Here is a 25,798-nt window from a genome sequence, read left to right as displayed (position 1 = left end):
CCATCTTCTGTTGCTGTTTGTTCCCGACGGCGAGTGGGACTTTCGGACGTCAATGTGTGTACGTCATTTTGAAAGAATTTGTGAATTACGTGAGGGACTCCGGTCTCGTAGGGTTTCAGGTACCTCTCGGATGAGCCGGGATGAGCGGGCTTTGGTTTTCCTCTGACTTCTTCCTCTTCTGTGCCAATCCCTGTCCCCTCGCGTCCGAATTCGGGTTGTGTTATGATTTGATTTAGGGTTCCGCTCGCTGCCGACAGAGTAGGGGGAAAACATTGGCTGCGTTGAGCTGGGAACCGGGAAAGGCCAGGTGACCCTAGAAAAGGTCCCGCCTTCTTCAGAGAAGGGGAGAGGTGCGTTAACGTCACAAGCACCTGAGACTGGTTGAGAAATGATTTGTTTGCTTTCCGTCAGGATCAAAACTACCCTTCCTCGCGCCATGGTTGCAGTTGAGATGAGTTTTACCAGGGCTGTCGTCGGCCTGAGAGTGGAGGCCTGGGGGCCAGCTCTTCCGGAAGGGAGGCGCAGGTGACGGCTCTGACGCTTAGATCCCACCTGCCTGGGACACGGGGTTTAGTCCTCGGCTCCTCCGAGGTGGGGGGACGGCGCGCCCGGCCCCGAGCAGAGCGGCGTGACGCAGACAGCTACCCAGCAGCCCCCAGGGTTGCGGGTTGTTCCTGTCTTCGCGTGAGAAACGACGTTAGGAGTCCGGCTTGCTTTCCCGCGTATCGGCACGTTCCACGTGTGGTAGACGTGCGTTTTCCTTTGAATCGTTAAAGCAGAGGAGTCCTGGGAGTCCAAGGCTTCGTGTGCACAGCACCCAGGGGGAAGCCACTTTGAACGTGGATGGATTTTTCGTCCCCCTTTTGCTGACACTTTCAAACTTTTCCTCAAGTGATGTCGTCCCAAGAGCCGGGCTTAATGTTAGGATATAATTTGGAATATTAGTGCTTCCCTGGTCCGCTGGGAACACTTTCTGGCAGAAGGGAGTGGTGCTTGGAGCTGAGATAGGAGGTCTTCCGGTCGGTAACCCTAGCGGCTTGTCACCTCTTCCTTCTCCATCGTGTTCTGGGAAACACCGTGCAAACTACGGAGTTTCGTGAGCGCGTGTGCCCGCAGGGGTTGGCCGTGCTGTAGTTTAAGGGGGAAGGAAGGGCCATACACTCTTTTCCCTCAGAGCCGCAGGGCTCCGGATGCAGGCCCCAGGAGGCGGACGCGGCCCGGGGCGTGCGCCAGCGACCCTGTGACACTCCGGGCCTGCCCTGGGTGCTCTTTCCTGGGGGTGCTTGTTACTTTTCCACAGGGAAAAAAATTTTTTTTTTTTTTTTTAAGTTTGAGAGAGAGAGTGTGAGAGCTAATCTCAAGCAGGCTCCGTGCTGTCGGCGCAGAGCCTGACTTGGGCCCTGGTCGCACAAAGCGTGAGATCACGACCTGGGCCAAGCTCAAGAACTGGACGCTCAGCCACTGAGCCCCCCGGGCGCCCCCACCACAGAAAAGCGTAGTAGGTTAAGTGAAGAAAAGATTCTGCGTTAAAGAGCTTTGGGAAGAGCCGGTTTCCTTTTGAGATTAAAAAAAAATCGTAGTGAAAGATATCTAATGTGAAAGTTTCCATTTCCACCATTTTCAGCTCTACAGCTCACTGGGGTGACTTCCGTTCACGGTGCTGTGCAATAATCCGTTTCCGGAAATTTCCATCACCCCCGATGGGAGCACTGGACCTGTTAGCAGTCACTCCCGTCCCCCTCCTCTCTGCCCACGGTGGCCTCCACTTTCTGGTTTTTTGGTTTGCCTGTCCTGGATGTTTCATACAAGTGCAATCAGTCTGTCCCTGTGTGTCTGGCTTCTCTCGCTCACTTAGCACAACGTCCTCGAGGCCCACCCACGCTGTAGCGGGAATCTGAGCTGCTTTCCTTTCGGAGAGCAGTAGTGTTCGATCACGTGGAGGCACGTGTGTGTGTGTGTCCGGTCAGCTTGTGACAGACTCTGCCATCGTTCGCACCTCCTGGCTGTCGTGAGCGATCCTGTATGAACGTCGCCATACGGGGGTCTGGGTGAGCCTGTTCTAGGTCTTCTTGGGCACATACCAAGGGGCGGAGTTGCTGGGTCCTGTGGTGATTTCGTGTTTAATTGTGAGGCCGTTTGCCACAGCAGTAGCGCTATTTTAACACTGGTTTCTTTCCTGCAAACTTTCTCAGCGTCTAAAATGTTTTGTGGACAGTAAATCCCCGAGGGAAGATAGAGTTGCCTCATTTCTCCAACTTATTTGACCTTGAAACCTTTGTTTTCCTTGATGAACTCCTTCGGAATTAGGTTGCAGTACGCGCCCCGGGGACCCCGCTCGTGGGGATTTTGAGAGAAGTATTTTCCGCTGATGGTTCGTCCTGTCCTCTCACCCCCATCACTGTCCTTCAGTACTTCCTACTGAGATGGTCTGGGGTGTTTACAGATTCCTTACCGCTGCTCCTTTGTTTTCAGGTGTAACATAAGCACAAAGTTACTGACATTTAAAATTTTTTTAGTGTTTTAATTTGTTTTTGAGAGAGAGACAGAGACACAGCTAACAGGGCAGGGGCAGAGAGAGAGAGGGTGAGAGAGAATCCCAAGCAGGCTCCACACTGTCAGCACGGAGCCCATTGTGAGTCTCAAACTGAAAAGCTGTGAGATCATGAGCTGAGCTGAAATCAAGAGTTGGACGTCTAATGGACTGAGCCATCCAGGAGCCCCTTATTTGTATTTTTTTAGGTGGAAGGAGGTACTGTATTGAAATGCTCAAACACTGGACTTTTTAGAACGGTTTTGATTGTGATTCAAGGGCATAGACCCTTACAGTGTAGGTCTGCTCTGGAAATTTGGGCACTGAGGCGGGAGCTCCTAGACTTCTCACTGCCTGATGGTCTTTAGCCAAGTGCTGTGTGAGTCACACAGGTCCAGGGCTGTCCTGGGAGACTGGCGTCGTGGCCGTGAGGTGGCATTTAAGGGTTGGGGCCTTAGCTTCCATTCAGATTGCCGGGCTTCTCTTCTACGGGAGTTCGGGGAGGCGATAAAGGCCTCTGATGGGAAGGGAGGCGGGCTCTCAGCGGGGCTCTGCGTGGCCGGATTGTGCACTGACCGGCCCCCGCTTCTGTCTCGTGTAGGTTGCACGCCTCCTTGTCTGCGCATCCTGACAAAGATGAATTAATCCTTTTCGGAGGTGAATATTTCAATGGCCAAAAAGTAAAGTATATATTTTTTTTCTTTTCCCCTCAAATTTCCATGGGTCTCATTTTGAGCAAAATTGATTTAAAGCAGCGATATCAAACACGCACCGGTCCCGCCTCATGACCTTACAGGGCTGGCACGTGACCTTGTCCTGGACCAGCCACCAGGACCCTCTAGTGACCTCTAGGGTCACTCCTCGTATTGCCTGCTTGAGCTAGACAGGCACCCTGCTCGCTCGGGCTGACGTTCGTGCCCGTGAGGCGTTTCCAGGGTTGTTTCCTACCCCTACCAGTGGGGTAGGAAAGTGCTCGTAAATTGTAGAGCTAATTTTCATTTCTGAGCGGGCCAAAAAGACCTGTATTTCAGAGTTGAGTATAAACAGTTAGAAAAGCACGAGTTCCCCTTCCCTCCGTGCTGAGGACCCCTGTGAGTCTGACTTAACCTGTTCATCTTCCACTCTGAATTTTCATGCATTTTAAAAACCAGGCTTGACTTGAAGAGAAAGACAGCTTGGGAGCAGCAAGGGATCTTGGTATCTTAGGCCCTAGTAGGGATGATGGGAAGTCTTTTTCTTTGTCATTATCCCGAAGGCTCCCAGGGGACCAGCCCCAGGCCTCCTGCATCGGTGTGATTTGCGTGGCTTTACGAAACCCGTTTCCCGGGGACAGCTAGTGATCGAGATCTCATGTTCCACCTACCGTTGCTTGTGTCGAGGCATCCTTCGTGACACTAAATCCCTCTTCTTTTTCGCAGACATCTGTGTATAATGAACTCTACACCTACAATATCAGGAAGGACGCCTGGACCAAAGTGGAGATCCCCAATCCGCCCCCGAGGCGCTGTGCTCACCAGGTATGTCGGCATCGACCGTCAGCTCTCCCTCCTTCCCTGGGAGGGCCCTGTTACGTGCTTGGAGAGTTTGTAAGTGACAGGCCGCCCGGCACGGAGAGGCCGGGACCTGCACACGGTCCTCGCTGGCCGTTCCTAACTTGGACTCGTGCCTGAGCTGCTTCCCTCACGATACGGGGCTGGACGCCTTCTGCAGGCAGCCTGAAGGTCGTGCGAAGAAATCCAGGCAAAGATGCCTAGTGCCGTGCTTGGCGTGTAGCGGCCACTTGGCGAAACGTCCTCCGTTCGAGCGAGAGGCTCCCGTGGGCCCAAGTCCTGGTGGCGAGAGAGGGGGATTCCTCAGGAGAAGCGGAACGTTCAGGTGGTTGTTGGGGAACCAGATGGGTCATAGCCAGAGGCAGCTAAGGCTAATGAAGTCAGCGTGCTGTCGGCTAGTTTCTGCTCACCCTAGGGGGCCTCCAGGTGCTGTGACTCCATGGGGACAGGCTCTCGGTCTTGCTCGTTATCATAGCCCCGTGCTCCGAGCAGCGTCAGGGCACAAAAAACAATTTGGGCGACACTTTTCCGGCGTGGAGAAGTATGCTCGTGTGAGTCTGCCATGGTGAGAGTGAACCCCGTGCACGGGATGTGGGGGTCCCTTCTCTGGTTCTTGGCTCACAGGGAGCCTGCTGACCTGGGATTGAGTTGGGAGGAGGGCCTGCCTGCTGGGACTGCACGATCATCTTGTGCACGTAGAGACCTGAGGGCGTTTGGACTGGTGTGTCTTGTGAAAAGAAGAATGTCCTTGGAGGGTTCACGGTCAGATCTCAGTAAGCTTGGGTTTTAGTATGTAACGGAGCTTGAGGAGTTCGATGCGTTCGCCGGAGCCGCCCCAGTTCCTGAGAATGTGCCAGGCCTCCAGGCCACGGAGGAGTCCTGTCTTGTCCCGGCCGTGGTCTCCCCAAGCCCCCAGCCCTCCCAGATGGCTCATCGGATTCCTGCACCCCAAGAGCACTCACGTTCTGATGGAGCGGTCCCATGCATGCCATGTCACGTGATGCGGGCTCGGGCTTCTTTGGAGTGTCTTTTTTTTTTAAATTATTTTATTTTATTTTTATTTTTTAATTTTTGTTTATATTTTTTTCAAGTTTATTTTTGAGACAGAGAGAGACAGAGCACGAACGGGGGAGGGGCAGAGAGAGAGAGGGAGACACAGAGTCTGAAACAGGCTCCAGGCTCTGAACTGAGCCACCCAGGTGCCCCTAGGGAGTTTATTTTCTTACCCGTTTTACTCACAGTTACTAACTGTGTCCTTGAAGAATTAGGGTCGCGAAAGTCTTTGAGACGTTTAAATTCAGTTATTTTGCGAGGGTGCTCAGCAGGTTCTGATTCGTATGCCTTCCTTAGGAGGGATTAATAATATCCTTGTAGTTAAGGTTAGTTTGCTGTTTTCTCTGAATTTCACAACGAATCAGCAACGGGAAGCAGAAAATTTGTTGTCAGGTCTTTTGCCTAAAGTTCCTGATAGGTCCAAATTCTACTACATTAAATTCTGAGACATAGAACTTTCCTTCTGGAGCTCCTGGGTGGCTTAGTTGGTTGAGCATCTGACCCTTGATTTCGGCTCAGGTCATGCTCCCAGGGTCGTGGGACCCAGGGTCTCCCTCCCTGTCTCCTCCTCTTCCCCTCTCCCCCTCTCCCCCTCTCTGACACCCTCCCCTCTCCTCTGTCTCCTACCCTCCCTCTCTGCCACCCTCCCCCTCTCCCCCTCTTTCCCACCCTCGCCTCCCCCCCTCCCCTTCTCTCTCACCCTTTCTCCCTCCCTCTCCCCCTCTCTGCCACCCTCCCCCTCTCCCCCTCTTTCCCACCCTTGCCTCCCCTCTCCCCTTCTCCCACCCTCTCTCTCCCTCCCTCTTTCCCCTGCTCATGCTGTCTCTCTTTCTCAAATTAAAAAAAACAACAACAAAAAACCAAAACTTTTTACAGACCAATTTAACATGTTGGAAGTCACATTTTTTTATCTTCTCTTTAACTGGGACTAAGAGAGTAGAAACGGAAGCTTATACGTACACCATTCTTTCTTTTCTTCTAGATTCTGGAGTTTTGGGGGGTGAGGTTTATTTTAGTGTGTAATTGGAGAGTTTAAATGGCTTTCTAAGAGAATGCAGCCGAGTGAGGGAGAGGGAAGGGCTGTAGCGCCTGCTGAACGTGTGGCCGGATGTGTGCGGGCTTCAGCTGCTCCGTTTCCCGGAGAGAGAAGGGAGTGTCCACACCCCTCCGCCTGGACCCTTAAGGACGCCGCCACCCTCGGGAGTGCGCCATGGAGAAGTGGGGGAGGGTGACGAGGACGCAGCAGTTGTGACATCATGTCTCCTTGATGGTTTCTCCCGAAGTAGTAACTAAGTCAAATGCATGTGAGACCAAAGGCATTCTCTCCTAAAACAGAGAACGGCTTGTGGTTGGATACACGTCACCCGTGTTCTCACTGGCCTGGTGCATTAACGAGCAGGAGTGGGCTACACAGAAGGGTTGGTCTATAGAAAATGCCCCCACAATATCCGCGATGGTCCATGTGAGCTGCAGAAAGTGTTAGCCTCCATCTAAATAATGGCTGCACTCCGGCCCATCTGAGCAGGCGTTCAGGGGTCCTGGACTGCTCCCCCAGGAAATACGAGGCGTCTTTTACGCTCCAGGCACCCTCTGGGGCTCGGATATGGCGACCAAAGAGACAAATTTGCTTTTCCCGAGGACGTCCCGTGGTTTGTGTCTTCTCTGGTCCTGATGGCATCATGCGCCTCTAGGACTCAGCTTTCACGAAGCTGAAGCATGATGCTGGTGTCCGGTCCATTTCGAGTCTGTTAGTTTGGATTCCGAAGGTTTTGTTTTTTTTGTTTTTTGGCATTTGGAGGGAGACTGGGGAAACATGACTTTCTTCCGGTTAATGCAACAACAAATAGACCCAAGTGCCTGGGAGGCACACGGCCTTGTGGGACAGGTCAGAAAGTGGTGCTGTCGGGCAGGGCTTTGTCTTCGTGAGGTGCGGTTGTCTGTTTCAACGGTTATTCAAAGCCACTGTGTGTACGTGTACGTGTGTGTGAATATACATACGCTTAAAGTTGTTTTATTATGGAAACTGGTCTGGATCACCCGGCAGAAGAACCAAGTGGCACTCGGAGATCTTGGAAGGACGGAGGTTTATTTTACACTGGTGGGCTCAGAGAAGAGATCATTCTCCAGAGATCTGAGCACTGAATGCAGGCGGGAAGGGTAATGTATAGCGTCCTCTTCCGCATTCGTGACGGCTTTTGCACGCGTGCGGCAAACAGGGCAGGAAGAACCCAGAAGAGGAGTCTCTCTAAGCTGGGAATTGGAGCTTTAGTCCCATCGGCCATCTTACGGTGCAGAACTTTACTTATTTTCCCAGCAGTAGTATTTTGGCGTCTGAGGCAAGCAGGGTGGGAACAAGAATCTGGAAGGGCAGTCTTCAGGCGGGGACTGAAATTCCCTTATCAGTCCTGCTGGCCATCATATGACAGATTTTTCCCTAACAGTTTGAACTTTATTGCTCTATATCCCAGATATAAAAATAATCACTCAGGGGGGCGCCTGTGTGGCTCTGCTGGTTAAGTGGCCGACTTAGGCCCGGGTCCTGATCTCACGGTTCATGAGTTCGAGCCCCGTGTTGGGCTCTGTGCTGACAGCTCAGAGCCTAGAGCCTGCTTCGGAATCTGTGTCTCCCTCTCCCTCTGACCCTCCCCCCAACTCATGCTCTGTCTCTTTCTCAAAAATAAGTAAACATTAAAAAACACAAAAATTTTGGGGGGGCGCCTGGGTGGCTCAGTGGGCTAAGTATCTGACTTCGGCTCAGGTTGTGATCTCACAGTTGGTGGGTTCGAGCCCTGCATCGGGCTCTGTGCTGACAGCTCGGAGCCTGGAGCCTGCTTCCGGCCTCCACCCCGGTGACCTCGCTCCCCTGTCCCGTCCAGCCAGGCCTCTCCTGTGAGCTGTCAGGTAGTCGAGCTCCTGCCTTGATGTCTTCTCCAGGAAGAGTCCTTACCTTAAGATACCTATCATAGGAAGTAATTTTATTCGTGCTTAGACTTTTAAAAAAGTAAATTTTGGGGGCACCTGGAGGGTTCAGTCGGTTGAGCGTCCGACTTTGGCTCAGGTCATGATCTCAGTGGTTCGTGAGTCCCAGCCCTACATCGGGTTCACTGCTGTCAAAGCATAGCCTACTTTGGATCCTCTGTCCCCCTCTCTCTGCCTCTCCCCTGCTTATGCGTGCTCTCTCAAAAATAAACATTTGAATTAAAAAAAAGAAAAAAGAAAAAACAAAAAGGTAAACTCTCTGAGACCTCTTTTTTGGGCCTGAACCTATTATTTTTGTGTAATGTTTTCACGGAGTGTGCATTTTGCAGGTATCTTTTAGGAAATACTTTTCTTTTTCCTTACGCCGCAGGACATCTTAGAGCTACTGTGTGTTTATTCTGAGATCAGTGACCTTGATAAAAATACATTTTTGGAGGAAATTTAGTATGGGTCAGTAACCTGGCCTAGATCCCTTCCTTACTGCGTTCCCTTCCATTCGCTTAACAGCTACAAAATAGAATCCGAAACAGACTCCAGGCTCCGAGCTGTCAGCACAGAGCCCGACGCGGGGCTCGAACCCACCAACCGCGAGATCACGACCCAAGCCAAAGTCGGTTGCCTAACCGACTAAGCCATCCAGGGGACCCGAAGCAACTGGACTTTTTTTTTTTTTTTTGCAACTAGACTTTTAAAACCTACCTTATCGAAGGTGTGTTTTTATAGTGGCGTGTGACTTCCTTGCTGTGCGTTTTGACACATGCCTGCAAACTAGCTTCCACAGACACGACTGGTAAGAGGCTTTCCTTTACGCACCATCAGTAATGCTGCACAACAGCGCCTCCGGATGTGCAGTCCATGTGCTGCTTTTGCAGAAGGGGAAAAGATGAATTTATTTTACCCTAAATTCCATTTTCTTCATCTTCAGGGGTGGCAAGTAAAGGGAGATTTGTGTAATCCTGTATTTTCTTAAGAACCTAAAAAAAGCAGTTTAGTAGGAAGTGCAGATGTGATTTATCATAATTTATCTTTAACTGATAGATTTTAAAGGCTTCTCTCCGGGATACTGGTTTGTGTTGCTGTGGATCCGAGGTGCTGAGCCCTGGGTACAGAGCCCCGGGTGGTATCTGACATTGCCGTGAGCAGCGCACTTGTGACTTGCCCTTTGCTTGATTTCTTTGACTTGAATTTCCTAATTTTATTGGATGACTGGGCTTGTGTTTGGTGGTTAAAGTGCCTTCCGATCTTTAAAAGATGGCCCTGGTTTGAAGTTGGTAGGAAAGTAATTTGCCTAGTGCTTCTCATTTAGCAGTTTTGAAATCATTCTTGTAGTTATTTATTTTTTTTGAGAGAGAGAAAAGAAGGAGCTCATGTGTACAAGTGGAGGAGGGGCGCAGAGGATCCGAAGCAGGCTCTGCTCTGACAGCAGAGAGCCCGACACGGGGCACGATTCCATGAACTTTGAGATCGTGGCCTGAGCCAAAGTCAGATGCTCAACTGACTGAGCCACCCGGGCGCCCCTTTTCTTAAAAGAAGGTAGAAAAAGTTCTTGGTGACTCAGAAATCTCAACACGAGATCCCTTACAGGAGTTGTGTTTAATTCAAGTAGATCTGTATCGTCTTTCCTGTTTTCTTGACGTTGGGTTCCTTGATTTTCTTTTTTTCTCAATTTATACATTGTCTAAATATACACTTTTTTCCTTTTTTAAAATGTTTATTTCGTGAGAGAGAGAGAGAGCATGAGCTGGGGAAAGGGCAGAGAGAGAGGGAGAAAGAGCATCCCAAGCAGGTTCTGTGCTGTCAGCACAGAGCCCTATGCAGGGCTCCTTCCCATGAACTGTAAGATCATGACCTGAGTCGAGGTCAGGAGTCTGATGCTCAACCGACTGAGTTAGGCGCCCAGGCGGTTGTTACTTTCTAATTGGTGTATTTGTCTGTTACATCTCATGTGGTTATCGATGTGGCAGTCGATGGCTTTGATGCTGCTGTTTTCTACTATCCCATCTGTTCTGTATTCCTTTTTCTCTCTTTCCTGCTGCTCTTGGGTTGATTGTATTTTAAGATCCCTTTTTTATCTTCTCTGTTGGCTTATTTGTTGCTCTTTCTTTCTGCCTTGTTTCCATGGTTGCTCTAGGGTTGCACTTACATCGTCTCCCTTCCAGCGACCTTGTGCCCCTCCTCATAAACTGTCAGAACCGTACAGGAGAACATCCACATTTTCTCCTTCTGTCCTTTGTGCTGTTGTCCCCACGATACAACGTGATTGGTTTTGCTTTAAGCAGCTATTACGTAAAGAAGTCTTAAAAGGAGAGAGAAAAATATCTCCTGTTGATGTACGAATTGACTATTTCTGGGACACTTCGTTCCTCTGTGTTTTCATTCGCTAATGTTCTCCTTCAGCCTAAAACTTGGTTTACTGTTTCTTGAAGTGCAGGTCGGCTGGCATCAGCTTTTTTCCATCTTTTTTTCTAAGTGAAAATGTCTTCATTTTACATTCATTTTACAGGATATTTTTGCTAGATACACAGTTCTAGACTGACAGCGCTTCAAAGCTGTTCCGTTTTCTGGCTTACATTGCTCTAACGAGAGGTTAGTGGTCGTTTTCATCTTTGTTCTGCTATATGTGATGGGTCTGTTTTCCCCTGTAAGGCTGCTTAAATGATTTTCTGTTTACCTTCGGCGTTTTAGCAGTTTGATTTTGAGGCACCTGCTCATTTTTCAGGAATCCAGTTATGTGTATGTTAGACTGTTTCATATCGTCCAGCAGGCAAGGAATCTTTACTTCTTTCTCCTTCTTCTTCTTTTCTTCTTCTTCTTTTCTTCTTCTTCTTCTTCTTCTTCTTCTTCCAGTCTTTTCTGTGTTTGGCTTCATTTCAGAAGTTTCTGTTGCCCGTTACGGTAGATGTGCTGTGTACCTGTTTACTTCTTGTTTTACCAGTGCTGTTTCTGACACACTGAGTTGTTCAGGTCTGATTGCTGTTCTCCCGTCTAGTTATCACATTCATATTTTCCTTTAAATCTTCGGGCATATTTATAACTCTTCTCCAGTCCTCATGTGCTAGCTCTCTCATCTCAGTTCTGGGTCTCTTTCTGCCGACCTTTCTTCTGATGGGGCACATCTTCCCCCTAGCAGCGTACGGTTAGGTGCCGGTCGGGTGGTGCTCCTGGCCGTCAGCAGCACCTGGCTAGATTTGTGAATGCTGCCTGTTGGATTTTGTTCTCTTCTCTCAGTGAATGATGAGTTTTGTCCTTGCAGGTGGTTCAGTCGCTTGCAGATCATTGGGATCCTTTTGAGGCTTTCCCTTGGGATGGCTTAGCTCTAGGGTGTGGTCTTTCTGGGGTCTCCACTGAATGCCCTGGGTGTTCAGTGACACCTTCCACTCGGTCTAGGTGGAACTTGCTGGTCTCTGCACCAGCCCAACCTGGCCCTGGTGGGTGCTGACCCCGCCCCCGTGGTCTGGCCCCGCCCCCTGTGCAGCAGAGTGCTGAAAGGCTCCGGCAGGACTCCTGACTCCTGCGTGGATGGATGTCCAGGGTGCGCACTCTCCATATCCTGCCCTGGCAAATTCTAGCAGTCCTCAGCCAGCGTCCCTGAACTCTGACCTCTGTCTCCTCAGCTCGGTAAGGCCACCTGCTCCGTTGGGCTCCTTTCTCTGCATCAGGTGCAGGAACTGCCTCCAGCATTGAAGGGCCCACCCCACCCGTGCTCCTCCTGTTGTCCGATGGTAGTTGCTTCACGGATCCTGTCCGGTTTTGTCCGTGTTGGCAGAGGGAGGACTAGAGTGCGGCAGGGGTTCCCTCCTCACAAGTGCGGGTTTTATGCCTGTCTCCTTAGGGTTAGCCTTCTCTTGACTAGTATGTTAACTTTTCTCTAGGCGTTCACGGTCGCTGGGGAGTAGGTCAGATGAAGCTCAAGGTCACTGACCGTGGACCCACCTTCCTACCGTCGCGGGGGTTCTCCCTGGGTCAGGCCTGCTGCTGCAGTGGAGTGGGGGGTGGGGTGTGGATGGTGAGCCCCTCCTCAGTCGTTGTCTCCTTCCTGGGGAGTGACTTTTTAAAAAATTTTTTTGTGCATGAGCGGGGGAGGGGCAGAGAGAGGGGGGGAGACACAGAGTCCGAAGCAGCTCCAGGCTCAGAGCTGTCAGCACAGAGCCCGACGCGGGGCTCGAACTCACGGACCGCGAGATCGTGACCTGAGCCGAAGTCGGACACTACGAAGTCGGAGCCACCCAGGCTCCCGAGTGACTTCGTTTTTATTTTTTTATTTTTTTTAAATTCTTTTAATGTTTTTTATTTTATTTTATTTTTGAGACAGAGAGAGAGCATGAGCAGGGGAGGGGCATTGAGAGGGGGAGACACAGAATCTGGAGTGGGCTCCAGGCTCTGAGCTGTCAGCACAGAGCCTGACATGGAGCTCGAACTCACAGACTGTGAGATCATGACCTGAGCTGAAGTCGGACGCTCAATGGACTGAGCCACCCAGGCGCCTCATGACTTTGTTTTTAAAGAAAGCTTCCCAAAACTGATTACGTAAACAGTAAGTATTCATTGTCAAAAAAATGACAAGAATTAAAAAGGGAAGTAAGTCCATTGTCCATTCTTCCAGAACTGTTTCATATATTTGTATCTCTAAACACGTCCTTCTTCTTCTTGTACGTTGGTATTTCTTATTAGCTGGAATGTATACAAATCTGTGCGAGTGCACGTGTGCGCGTGCGCGCGTGCGTGTGTACGATGGCCTTGTGTAACATGATATCTCAGGACCCCGTTGTACTGCGTAGCTTGACTGTACCACCTGACCTCCCTAAACTCCAAAAATCATCACATCTGCTTTCATGCCATGAAATGATCAGTTTGTTTCCCGTAGACGGACTGGTGTTTTAGAGTGACGGGAAACTGACCTGTCCCGAGAGGGGAGGATCTGTGCAGAGACAGTACATTCAAAACTGGTTACTAATGGGAGGTGGAGAGGGCCGTGCCACCCTAATATGCCACCGGGACCCTCCAGCTAGTCTAGGCAGGAGTGGCATCGGTGACGGAGCCACGTCCTGCCGTGTCCTAAGTGCCGGGCAGGGCCGAGAGCCCGCACTGCGGCGGAAGCCCTGGGGTGCTCAGAGGACAGTGCTTCCTGAGAACTGTGCGACCCACCCAGCGTGCACTCTTTCATGGAGGTTTGTGAGGGCCGGAAGCGCCTGCCCGGGTGCCCCCACCCCACCCACCTCCTGCCGCTGTGGTGACCGCTTCTGAGCTCTCTGGCCAGAGGACCCCTGTCGTGTTCCCGTCTCCCGCCCCCTGGCGTGAAGGACACGCCTGTGTTGTCTGCTTTGTTGCCTGGCACCCGTGGCTGGTGATCCCAGGGTGGGCCAGCGCAGCATCTGGTCTGTGCCGGCTGTTGCCCGAGTGAGCACTGCAGCCCGGGTTTGCGGGATGCTTGCAGAGGTTTTCGCTGTGGGGTCTGTCCCCTCAGACACGCGGTTTACGGGTCGCCGTAGCACCGGCCAGATGGCGACTGTCCACGAAACGGTACCGTCGGCTGGGGGGTGTGTGTCACGGAGCGGGATGTCACGGGAGGCGGACTTGCAGCCACCGGGCGGCCTGTGAGGTGTGTGGCTGTGGTGGGGGTGGGTTCAGGCGATTGTGAACCACACGGCCGGTTCCCGTGTGTCCTCTGAGCCCTGGGTCTTCAGCCAGATCCCGGGCCAGGCATTCTGCAATGGGGTCCAGGCGCAGAGCCTGCGTGTCCTCAGGGTGACGAGGTGGGCGGGCTCTGGAGTTCTGGGCGGTGGTTCCGCTTTGATTTGCGTCGCCCTTCAGTCCGCACTGACGCTCCTGTTTGGAGAAGAGTTCTTCTGCTTCCCCAAAATATCCAGCCCGAAGCTCCAGAGCCCTGGGCTAGATAGTCTAGAAATTGCCTTTGGAATTCTCCAAATCCATGTCTCTTGTATTTGCATCTGTAAAGGTCTTTTTATGTGGAGTAGCATTCTCTCCTGTTTTGGCTTTCTGAAATCCGTTTCCTTACACGGTACTTTGCCTTTTCGGGAAAGGCCTTTTTAATCACATGCTTTGACTTGCTTTTTCCCCTCTGGTGGGGGGTCTAGCACGGCGATCCCCGGTCTGGCGTCCAGAGCATTGTCCTCACCCCCTGGAGATCGGCCTCAGTGGTGGCGGGGAATTCTACCGCGTGCTCGCTTTAGGAGCCCCAGGACGGCTTGGAAAAGTCGGGTGTTTTCGTGCTTGTGTTTCTGGGGTGCTGGCTATTCTTGCTTCATTTTCTTTTTCTTTTTTCTTTCTTTGAAGTTTATTTATCTTGAAAGAGAGACGGCACGAATGGGGAAGGGACAGAGAGAGGGAGAGACAAAGAATGCCACGTGGGCTCTGCGCTGGCAGATCTCACGACGTGGGGCTCGAACCCGTGAACCGTTGAGATCGTGACCTGAGCCGAAACCAGGAGTCGGACACTTAACCGACCGAGCCCCCCAGGCGCCCCTCTTCCTTCATTTTCATTCGGTGAGCGAGGAACCTCGGGTAGTGATGTGAGCCCCGGAGCTCCCGTCCTCGCTCGCCTCCGCCTCACGTGGGCCCGTTGGTTCACGAGATGTCCCCGTGGACCGTTGTTCTGAGAGCTCGGATACCCTGCTAGGCCCTGCGATACTCCAAAGTGTGCTTACGTCGGCCTGAGAAGCTTCGCGTTGCGAGGTGCCTGGTCGGCACACTCCCTCCTTTCCTGCGCCCGCTGGCGTGAGCTTGCCAGGGCTCCTGGGCGTGCGGCCCAAGGGCACTTCCCTGCTTTTGCTTGCCATTACTGTTGTGCTTACGTCTTTTATTTTTAACACTTTTTAAAAAATTTTTTTTTTTTTAACGTTTATTTATTTTTTTTTATTTTTTTTTTTTAAATTTTTTTTTCTTTTTTTCAACGTTTATTCATTTTTGGGACAGAGAGAGACAGAGCATGAACGGGGGAGGGGCAGAGAGAGAGGGAGACACAGAATCAGAAACAGGCTCCAGGCTCTGAGCCATCAGCCCAGAGCCCGACGCGGGGCTCGAACTCCCGGACTGCGAGATCGTGACCTGGCTGAAGTTGGACGCTTAACCGACTGCGCCACCCAGGCGCCCCATCGTTTATTTATTTTTGAGACCGAGAGAGAGCATGAGTGGGGGGAGGGGCAGAGAGAGAGGGAGACACAGAATCGGAAGCAGGCTCCAGGCTCCGAGCCGTCAGCACAGAGCCCGACGCGGGGCTCGAACTCGTGAACCACAAGATCGTGACCTGAGCCGAAGTCGGACGCTCAACCGACTGAGCCACCCAGGCGCCCCTGTGCTTACGTCTTTTAAAGATGAGCGTGTAAACGTTACATACCACATGTGTGTTAGTGCGGTGTCAGGCGTGCGTGCCAGATAGCCAGGGAAGGGATTAACGAGGACAGCCATTTATACATACAAATACGTTAATATTTAATAAAAAGGAAGCCCTCTGTCAGTTTGTGTTAGATCTGACGTAAGCTTCTGACATAATTTTGTCCATTTTAACGAGATGCGAGGTCATCTGGATATGTTTTGCAACCTAGGAGTCCGTGGAAGCTTATTTGCCGGATGCAGGAGGTTTGAGGAATTTCCCCCTCAGACGCAGGGGAAGGTGGTGGCCGAGTGCGGGCGCCGGCCGCGGCTGCCGGGTGCACTGCTCTGGTGGACCTCGCGGACGCGGAGCCGGCCCTGACCTCTGCCTTCTTCCCGCAGGCTGTGGTGGTGCCCCAAGGTGGGGGTCAGCTGTGGATCTTCGGAGGGGAGTTTGCCTCTCCCGACGGAGAGCAGTTCTACCACTACAAGGATCTCTGGGTCCTGCATTTGGCCACCAAGACTTGGGAGCAAGTAAGGTAAGGTGCCGGGTGATGGGCCCGACCTCTGGCCTTGGCTGCTGTCCTGTGCCGGCGTTCCGCGTGCGCAGTGACGCGGTCAGATCCCCGGGCTCCGCAGAGCACGATGTCAGAGCGCCGGGAGACCAGCCCCGCGGTCACCGAAGCGAAGGCAGAGCTTGTCTTTCCTCTCGCTCCTTCTCAACAGCTGCCCGGCGCCGGACTCTGTTGAGGGTGTTGCGGGGGCCAGCGCCGCGTCCCTGCTTGCCGTCCCGTCCGCCCTCGGCGGCACCTGCATGTGTCATTTGGGGCGCAGCTCTCGTCCTGGGCCGTCGGAGGCAGCTCTGGGTTTCAGCTTGCTGCTGTTTCCCTCAAGGGCGTGCTCTGTCTGGGTCAGGTTGACATAGCAGAGCTGGAAAGAGGAGAGGAAAGCTGGCAGAGCCTTCCTGATGTTCTCAATATCCCAGGCTCTGCCGTCGTCGGTGCTTGATTTCTGCCCCCGTCGGTGACGATGACGACGTGAGTGTCACGTCGTACTGCACGTTCTCCGCTGGTCAGAGCTGGAGCTGCACGTCACCAGAATGACAGCGGAACGACGTGGAAAGTAGTGTTAGTTGGCTTTATCCTTCGGGGGTGCACGTGCCCAGTTGCCGGGGCCGCGCACAGCCCAGGTGCGGGGTTCTTTCTCCGCTGTCAGAGCAGCAGACCGGAGCTTCCTCAGCGGCCGGGGCAGGCGCCGGATTGCAGGGTTCGGGCGTGGGGCCGCACCCTTCTCGGGTCCTAGGCCCAAGGGAGGGTCTGTCACTCTGTCACTCTGGAGGCTGTGCTCACTCATGTGATGATGAGCCTCCTAGGAGACTGCCCGTGCCAGGCTGTCGGGGCCGGCTCCCACCAGCTCCGACCGGCGTGGGGCCTGGGCGCTGACCCCGCGGAGGCCGCCGTGCCGGTTCAAGTGTAGACCGCAAGCCCCGCTAACCCTGCTGCAGGAGACGTGATCACTGGAGCGCCTCTGCGCACTTCACCCGCCACCAACTTCGTTTCCCTTTCTCTTACTTGCTTTGGGAAAGGATCCTGGTCTTGGTGGGCACAGCAGTCCAGTGGTTTTCGTATGAAAAATGGATTTTGTTACGTATTTGTTGAAACTTCGTCTTTTAGCCTCCATTTCAAAGTATTTAGGCCCAGAGCACGCACTCTTTGTCGCCTCTCTCGCTTTGCTTGTGTACTTTTAAAAACCCACTCGTTATTTGTTGCCTGTCCGTGTCTGGCGAATTGATTCAAGACATCTTCTTAGCATTTTTGTCCATCTGAGTAGCTTTTTGTCCATAATAACGGCCAGGGACAGCAACGGGCTCCGCGAGCACCCACGGCTCTCTGGCCGCGGCTCAGCGGGGCCCGTGCTGCCGGCGGTGCCGCCCCGAGCCGTTCGCTGGTGCGCACACCTCCCCGTGGCCCTCAGACTCTCCCGGTTGTGTGGCACGTGCCGCAGGTGTCTGTCACACGGAAGCAGGGGGGCACCGTGGACGTAGGGCCGCTAGGGGATGCGCCCTCGGAGGGGCTTGCCGTGGCCACCGTTGCCTTGATGCGGCCCGGGGCCCGCTGTCACCCCAGCACGCATGCACGGCATTCACGGCCTCTGTCCCGTGTTGGAAGTGGTCCCTGAGAAAGCGGTCCCTCGGTGCTTGAACGCTTGCCAAAGTACGCGGTGTGTCGTAGAGCCTGTTCGGAACTAGCGGGAAACCGCGGAGGTGAGGCTTCCGGGCTTTCGTCTGGATGGAGTGATGGGGCGGGAAAAGAGCGTGGGCTTTACTTTCCTTTGCGTCTGAGTTGTCCCTTTTCCGGCCTTCCTTCTGGGTGAGGACCTCGGCTCCGGTGGGTGAGGGACAGAGCGCCGCTGCGAGCGGTCCTTGGGCCACGTGCGAGCATCCTCTCACTAGAAGGTGCAGCCCGTGGGCACAGACCTGGGAGTCACGAGGTGGAGGGTTGTCGCCAGCTCTGCCCCCGATTCTGTTTGCGAGGAGACTTAAATGACCAGCGGGCTTCTGGGCTCTGGTGCTTTGCGCGTTGATCGTTAGGAGGTGTCGTCTGTCTTGAGCCTGCTGGTGGAGCAGGAAGTCCCAAGTGGTGTCACAAGACGGTACCTGGTGACAGATGTCCATTTCCTCGTCTTTGTTGTCCCCTACTCTTTTTTCTGATTAGATGGCGGAGCGCCAGAGACAGGTACTTGTTTTAATTTTTTCTTTTTCAGATTTTCATTTAAGTTTTAGTTAACACATAGTGTAGTTTTGGTTCCAGGAGTAGAATTCATCACTCACATACACCACCCAGTGCTCACTGCGACACGTGCCCTCCACCCCCACCCACCCCCTCCATCAGCCCTCGGCTTGTTCTTTATCGTTCAGAGTCTCTTGTGGTTTGCTTCCCTTGATACTCGCTGTCCCGTATGTTCATGTGTTTTGTTAAATTCCACATAGGAGTGAAACACGTATGGTATCTTTCTCTCGCTGACATGACTTCGCTTAGCATGACATCCTCCGGCTCCATCCATGTTGCTGCAAATGGCGAGATTTCCTTCTTTTTGGTCTGTGAATAATGGTCCGTTGTCTATACGTCTTCTTCATCCGTTTGTCAGTCAGTGGGCATTTGGGCTCTTTCCGTATCTTGGCTATTGTAGATAATGCTGCTATAAACATCAGGGCGCATGTGCCCCCTTGAATTTACATTTTTGTATCCTTTGGGTAAATACCTAGTAGGGCATTTGCTGGTTTGTAGGGTAGTTCTAGTTTTAAATTTTTGAGAAATTTCCATACCGTTGCCCAGAGCGGCCACACCAGTTTGCATTCCCACCAGCGAGGCAAGAGGGTTCCCCTTTCTCCACATCTGCACCAACATCTGTTGTTTCCTGAGTGGTTGGTTTTCACGATTCTGACAGGTGTGAGGTGGTATCTCAGTGTGGTTTTGGTTTGCATTTCCCTCATGATGAGTGATGCTGAGCATCTTTTCATGTGTCTGTGAGCCACCTGGATGTCTTCTTTGGAGAAGCGTCTGTTCAGGTCTTCTGCCCATTTCCTCGTGGATTATTTGTTTTTGGGGTGTTGAGTTGGGTAAGTTCTTTATAGATTTTGGACACTAATTCTTTATCAGGTATCACACATCCTCTCCCATTCTGACGGTCGCCCCTTAGTTTTGCTGGTTGTTTCCTTCACCGTGCAGGAGCTCTTTGTCTTGATGAGGTCCCAGTACGTTTTTGCTCGTGTTTGCCCTGCCTCTGGCGTGTCGTCTCCCACCCTTCATCATCTCGGGTGCTGAGCCCCAGCCTTCCCGAAACTCTTGGTGCCTCGGCCCTCGGGGTGCGGCCCCGCCACCCACCCCGCCTGTCCCCCGGGGTTGTCCCGAGACCAGTGAGGAAAGTGAGCGGGCGCGGCCTTTTCTCGCGCCGGCGCAGCTTTCCACGGCCCCGGTGCGCTGCAGACGGGTGTCCCACCGCACCGGGAGCCGCGAGACATGACGCGTGTGACCCCGTGAAGTTTTTTGTGTGGGAGGCGGTGCCCCGAGGGCAGCCCAGGCTTCCTGTAAAGTGGCGAGCGGCATGACGGGAAACCGCGCCCAGGACGGGAGAAGGCGAGCCGCCGCTGGTGTCGCCTGCACCGTCACTCGGCTGTCACGGGACACGTGCGCACGCTTCGGCCCCGAGCGCACTGATGGGAGCGTGCCCCGGAGAAACGCTCCCTCTCGTTTTAACGCGGAAACACCCATGAAAAATCCATGAAAAGCCCACGAAGCAGAACAGCACGCGCCTGAGAGGAAAGCCCGGGGTGTGCGCGCGCGCCCGTGCCCGCCAAGGGCGCCGGAGAACCTGTGCGCGCGCGGCCGGAGGTCCGGCGGGTCCGGGTGCTGTGCTGGCTCGCCGCCCCTCGCACCTGTTCAGCACCCCTCCGTTGCGCTCCCGCGGCCCGGGTCTTCTCCCCTCACGCATTTCTCGTGCGTTTTCCTCACGTGAGTTCCGGAATCCGATTTTCAGGTTGTGTTTTTAAACATCCCAGTGGGACTTTGGTTGGACTGCTTGCATTTGTAGACTGCACTCCGGGAGAGTCGCCGTCTCTCTGGTCCTGTCTTTCTGATCAGGAGGTCGTCCTCTCCAGGTAGGCTTAATTCTCACCCTTCGGTAACATTGAGGTGCCTGGAAGGAGGGTTGCGGAGTCAGAGGGCACGGGTGTCTCTGAGCCCCTCACCTGGCGTCTCTCCCCCCACAGAGACTCCACCCGGCCCTCCGGCCCCGGCCCCGGCCACTTGCTGGCGGTCCTCCCCCTCGGGGGCGGCAGTTCCCGCTGCCGCGGGGCAGTTTCCTGTCCTTACTGGCGCTCGGGGAGGTTCCTCGGAGAACGGTTGAGGCGGTCCCAGCAAGCGTCGGTGGCGTCGTGGCTGGGAGCCCTGGCAGCCTGGGGACGCGGCCCAGAGCTAATGCCTCTGTTCTTGATTCTTGGGCTTTCCTGCACCCGCGAGCACCCCGGGAGCTTCACAAACACGCCTCCCTGCCCTCACCCCAGACATCGAGTCTGGTTCAGAGCAGGAATCTGCATTGTATTTAACCTCTACCCACCCCACTCAGTGACCCTGACGGCAGCGGGAGCCCCACTTACTTGTCCACTGGTCTCGGTCTCGTGCCAGTTTTGAGCCTTGTTCACTGATGTGAGAACGCCTGCTGCCCTTTCGTAAGCAAGAGAGCTCCTTTAGATTCCTTAGATCCTTAACAAGTAAGGTCGTGTAGATAGTGCTTTTGTAATTTCGCTGATTGTGGCAAAATGAAAGCACCACCCTGTTTCCTGGTGGGGCTGTGCTGGCCCGAGGGGCTGGGCCCAGCAGGACTGTGCCAGAGGGCACATGCGCCGCTGGCTCAAGCCTGCCATCTGTGGGCTTAGGCTGCGGCCGCTGCTCCTTGTGACGGGGTGTGGTCCACGCCCTGGCGCAGTGGCTGCCGTTGGAAGAGGGCCGCTGTCCTCCCTGGTCTTGTCTTGCTGATCTATAAGAAAAGTAGGGAGAGGCATTCAAAACGCAGACTGAGTGTACTGTTTCCGGGGAAGGTCTCCGAGCTCGGGAGAACCCACGGGGCTGTGGGTTCGTATCGCTCAGGAGGAACAGGCAGAGCCCGCCGTGAGCTTGACTCTTCCAGGACTGGCCCGGCACCGCGCATTCGTCTTTCAGTAAACGTTTCCCACCGCCGTGCGGGTAGTTCTACAGTCGGGGAGGCCTCGAGAGAAGGGTTGCGCGTTGGTAAAGGCCGGCATCAGCTGTACTAAATCGACACGTAGATTTAGCCCCTCTCTTGGCTGCCAAACAGATTTCTCTGGTGGAAGGGCGGGACAGATTCCCTCTCGCTGCCTGGTCACTTGTCATAACACAGCAAGCGTGTCCCGCCCACCCTGGCATGCATGGGCCCGTCAGGGGAAAACGACTTCAGCTCGCCAGCGGGAAAGGTCAGGGCCTGCGGAGGGGAGCCAGGGAAGAGCCGCTCTTCTGAGATCTGAAGTCGGGTCACCGGAAGGGGGGCCTTCATCCACCTGGGTCTGCGTGTGTCCCTGTTTCACAGCCCTGGATGCTTAGCGTGGAGAGAAGAGCACGGGCCCTGAGTCGCATCACACCGCATGCCTCGTTCTGCCACCCGGAGCTGTGTGACCTGAGCGGGTCCAGCCACTGCCCCGAGTAGTGTCGCAGTGCCTGGGTGGTTGTGACAGGTACCAAATGCAGTCCCCAGCGCCTGCGCCCTGTCCGGTGCCGTGCCTGGTGGGGAGCACCTCTGCAGCCACCAGAGTTACTGCACGGTGGCCTCTCCACGTGGTGCTGATGGCCGAAAAGGGACCAGATGCCAGTTTGGTTTCTGTGAAAGCGCTTTATTAAAAAGTAAACTCTGATGGATGTACGTGGTCCTGGGCAGCTCAGTGAATTTTACAAAGGCAAACGCACCTCTGCGCTCAGATGCAGAAGAGAGTTCTCCCCGTCCCTCCAGCCCCCGTGTACCCCTTGCGGTCACTCCCCTGTGCCCGCCCTGAGCGCAGATGAGGTTTGTTTTGAACGTCCCGTAAACGGACTCTTGCCTCTCCCGGACTCTTGACTCAGCGTTCGCACTGAGCACTGTTTTTGTGAGATTTGTCTGTGTTGCCTGTGGTCATGGTGTATTTGTCTTGGGGCTGTTTAACCTGTTCTGGAAATGGGACACTGCGTCTGGTCGGCGGCGGGCATCGCAGAGTCACCGGTTCCACGGTTATCGCAAGGGCAGGGGTGCCGCTGTCAGCATTCCCGGTGAGCGTGCGCACTCCTGTCGAGTGTGCGTCCAAGCGGAGTGAGGCCACGGGGCCGTGAGGCGTGTGTGCGTTCAGCCCTGGCATGCCCTGGCAAGCCGTCCTGCATGCTGCCGGTACCGACTGGCCCAGCCCATGGCCCCCCAGGTGAGCTCCAGCTGTCGTGCCGGGGCCGGGCGTTCTCCGTCTCCGCTGGGACCTCTGGGGCCCGTGTGACGCCAGACGGACCCTCAGCGGTCTTCTGTCGTCTCCACTTACGTTCTGGGTTGCAGCGACCGATGCTGGCTTGACATCACAGTGGTTTGAGAGCAAGAGGAGAGGTCACGGGGTTACTGCGTCAGGAAGGCTGAAGTTGCAGAGCCGGCACTGGGCGGCTGCCTCCGTGACGCTGCGTGTGTGCGCGGATGACTGGCCTGCACGCGCCTGTTGAGATTTCCTTCGGTCTCTGTCTTCGCCGGGAGGCCCCAGCACAGCTGTCCTGGGTTTTTCTCCCTTGATGGGGGCTGCTGGTTCGGTCGATAGATTCTGACAGCGTTGGGTTTGTTTTTTCTAGAAAACGCAGTCTTTCCCCCTTCCCAGCCGCATCTCCTCCAGGGGCAGGGACGGGGCTGGTGTGTGTTCACATGCGGGTGCACCTGTGTGAAATTGAGGGCAGGTCATTCGTGGCGCAGGGCCCGCGTCGCATTTAACGGCAGAGGAGAGGCGGAGGGGCCGCGATCGAGCAGTCGCCTCCTCCCCCCGGATCGTGGAAGGCTTGTCGGGTTACTGGCCGGAGCAGACTCTCCAGAGACCGCGACCCACCGGACGGTTAGCGCCCTGGTCTGCTCAGGCGGCGGGCACGAGTGGCAACGGACCGGGGTTTTTCCCTGCAGAGGCCGACCTCACCACCCTGGAGGCTGGAAGTCCGCAGGTTCGCTGACGGGTGACGGCCTGCTTCCTGGGTCGCAGACAGCCACCTTCGTGTGGTGTCTTCCTGTAGCCTTTGCTCGTGGAGAGAGTTCTCTTCTTCCTCTCCAAAGGTCGAGGTTCCCATCTTGGGGCCCCACGCTCATGACCTCCTCGAACCCTCATCACCTCCCAGAGGCCTCTGCTCCCATCTGTCGCATCAGGGGGCAGGGTTCAACACAGGAATGGGGGGCAGGGGCGCAGACAGCCCATCACGGCTGGTGCGTGGTGTTTGCCGAGATCAGTGTGTATGAGGGTTTCCTCAGGTCAGCGTGATGGAAATTGGCCACCCCTGTGGTGGAGACGCCAGACCGGCGGGATTCAGCAGGCAGGGCATTCGGGGACGGCCAGAGGACACCTCACACGGCCAGGCCGAGAGACGGGGGAGGTTCTGGGGCTCGGGGGCTGCCATGGGGGAGGGGTGCGCCCTGAGCCTGCCTCTCCTCCCCGCACCCCGTTTCCCGTAGGCACTCCCTGCACTGAGGGGCTTCTCCGCGGGAGCGAGCAGAGCAGGGGCGGGGGAAGAGGAACGGCCCGGGGCCACTGCACAGAGCCCTCGGGCGCTCTCGTCCCTTCCCCTGCCACACCGGGTCGGGTCCGCCTGCCACACTCAAGAGGCAGCATTTCTAGAGGCCACCGCTGCCTTCCTCCGTACCACCAGGAGGCGCGGTTGGGCACGGGGACAAAGATTTTGGCGCCTTCTCCGTCTGTTTCTGGATCTGGTGCCGCCATAGCCAGTTGGCCTTCCGCGTGTTCACAGACCGGTGCGGCCATCACTGCTGTCTCAGTTTAGAGCCCTGCCACCTCCCTCCAGAAGATGCTTCGTTCCCTCCATCCCCGACCACCTCCAGCCTGCCTCTGTCAGAGCCACAGGCCCACGGCCTTTGCGCCCTTTGCGCCCTTGTCACTGACTCTTCACACGGTCTTTAAGGTCATTCTGTATCAGTAGATACTCCGTACTGCGGATGGGTCACATGTGGTTCATCCATCCATTCGCTGATGGATATTTGGGTTGTTTCCACTTTTCCATCTCTGAGTAGTGCTGTCAGGGACGTTTGTGTACAACTAATATATTTTTATAGGCATCAGAGCAGTTAGGAGAGGCAATAAAAATTGGTTGAATGAAAAAATACACAGAAGCGTGTAAGAGAATGTGTATGTGCACATGTGCGCACACTGTTTTCTCTTGATTTGAGAAAGGAGCCAGCATTTGGCCCTCAGCGAAACCCACACACTCCGTGTGTATGTGTTCACGCGGTGTCTAAGAAAAACAAGCATCCCGGGGAAGAAGAATCGTTAGCAGAGGGGTCAGAGTTATTCGTCTGATCCTGTTGGAAGGACAGTGACGAGTCAGCTGAAATCAGACCACGCCTCATAACTTTAAAGTGTGAATTTGGGGACGTGAAACGCAGGTGAAAGCGGACACGCGCGTCCTGCCCTCCAGGTTCTGTGGTGAGCCGTGGGGCTCGTGGTCTGGGGGCTCCCTGGCCTCCCCCACAGCTGTGAGTGGAGCCAGTACCTGGAGAAGTGGGAGCAAGAGTGTGGGTAGACCCCCTGCTCCTTTCCTGCTGACTCACCATCACTCTACTCTCACCGTGCTTGGGGAGGAAGGGAGTCTGACACACACACACACACAGGGTGGGAGACTTTAAAACTGTCATTAGGGTAAGTGGTCAGGCTTTGGTGCAAAGATTCCTGTAGTGCTCAGACTTCCAGCTTCATTCAGGATAGTTCAGCGTCTGAATCCGTGCTTGCAAGTGTGAGTTCTGGGGCCCGACTGTCTCATTTTCGTTCTGGCTCTGCCACTGACTAGCCTAGTGTGTTTCCTGACGTCCAGGTCTTGATGTTCTCATCTGTAAAATGGGATTAAAGACAGTATCTGCCAGGGTCTCCTGGGTGGCTCGGTCGGTTAAGTGTCTGACTTCGGCTCAGGTCATGATCTCACGGTTTGTGGGTTTGAGCCCCGTGTCGGGCTCTGTGCTGACAGCGCGGAGCCCGGAGCCTGCTTTGGGTTGTGTGTCTCCCTTCCTCTCTGCCCCTCCCCTGGGCGTGCTCATGTGCGTGCACGCGCGCTCTCTCTCTCAAATATAAACAAACATTTAAAAAATTAAGAAAAGGTAACATCTGCTCATCTGGTCGATGTGAGGATTGAAAACCTGTAAGAGGAGCACCTAGTGGAGGATGGACGCCCACAGATAGTGGTTTTATTATCGACTGTAGTGAAGTGAAACAGGGATGCAGCCTGATAGGCGGCCCGGGTTCTAGAGACCGCCACTGATTTTTCCATACAGTGCGATTCAAGACCGTTAGACTTACCAAGCCCAAAATTTGTTGGTCTGTTGAGTTGATCCGTGGAAAAGCGGGGCCGAATTCCAAAGGTACGTTGTTTGAAATGAAGAGGGAAATGCTCTCGTACATGCTTCCTGCCCAGGCCGTGCTGCAACCATTCTTGGGGAGGGGACCTTTTCTGTTCTGAAGATGCACCACTGGACTGAGTTCCCTGTTGGGTCCTCCTGTGTGACCTTGAATCTCAGGGATTAAGAGAGAAGTGGTTCCTTTGCTCACTAAATGTCTCCGGGCCGGCTGGCTCGGGACCGCAGT

The 25,798-nt window shown here is 54.3% G+C and overlaps 1 protein-coding gene across 5 annotated transcripts in view; it reads left to right on the top strand.

Annotated features, from left to right (window-relative positions):
• The window catches only part of KLHDC4 (kelch domain containing 4), a 54,615-nt gene that overhangs the window by 5,077 nt on the left and 23,740 nt on the right, over positions 1 to 25,798 (top strand). The window contains exons 3-5 of one of the 5 annotated variants that reach the window (XM_047078890.1): positions 3,132 to 3,210; positions 3,949 to 4,047; positions 15,844 to 15,980. In XM_047078890.1, coding sequence (XP_046934846.1) covers positions 3,132 to 3,210; positions 3,949 to 4,047; positions 15,844 to 15,980 — 315 coding nt within the window. Of the gene's footprint in view, positions 1 to 3,129; positions 3,216 to 3,948; positions 4,048 to 15,843; positions 15,981 to 25,798 lie in introns of those variants that run through there. The other 4 variants (XM_047078893.1, XM_047078891.1, XM_047078895.1 and 1 more) reach the window with 4 other exon arrangements.

This window comes from Lynx rufus, unplaced genomic scaffold (genome assembly GCF_022079265.1).
Source record: "Lynx rufus isolate CCGP_SWC_20201006 ecotype Redwood Valley unplaced genomic scaffold, mLynRuf1.p SCAF_16, whole genome shotgun sequence".
NCBI classification, from domain to species: Eukaryota; Metazoa; Chordata; class Mammalia; order Carnivora; family Felidae; genus Lynx; species Lynx rufus.
Note: the sequence above shows the minus strand (reverse complement) of the source record. Positions and strands in the feature narration are given on the sequence as shown.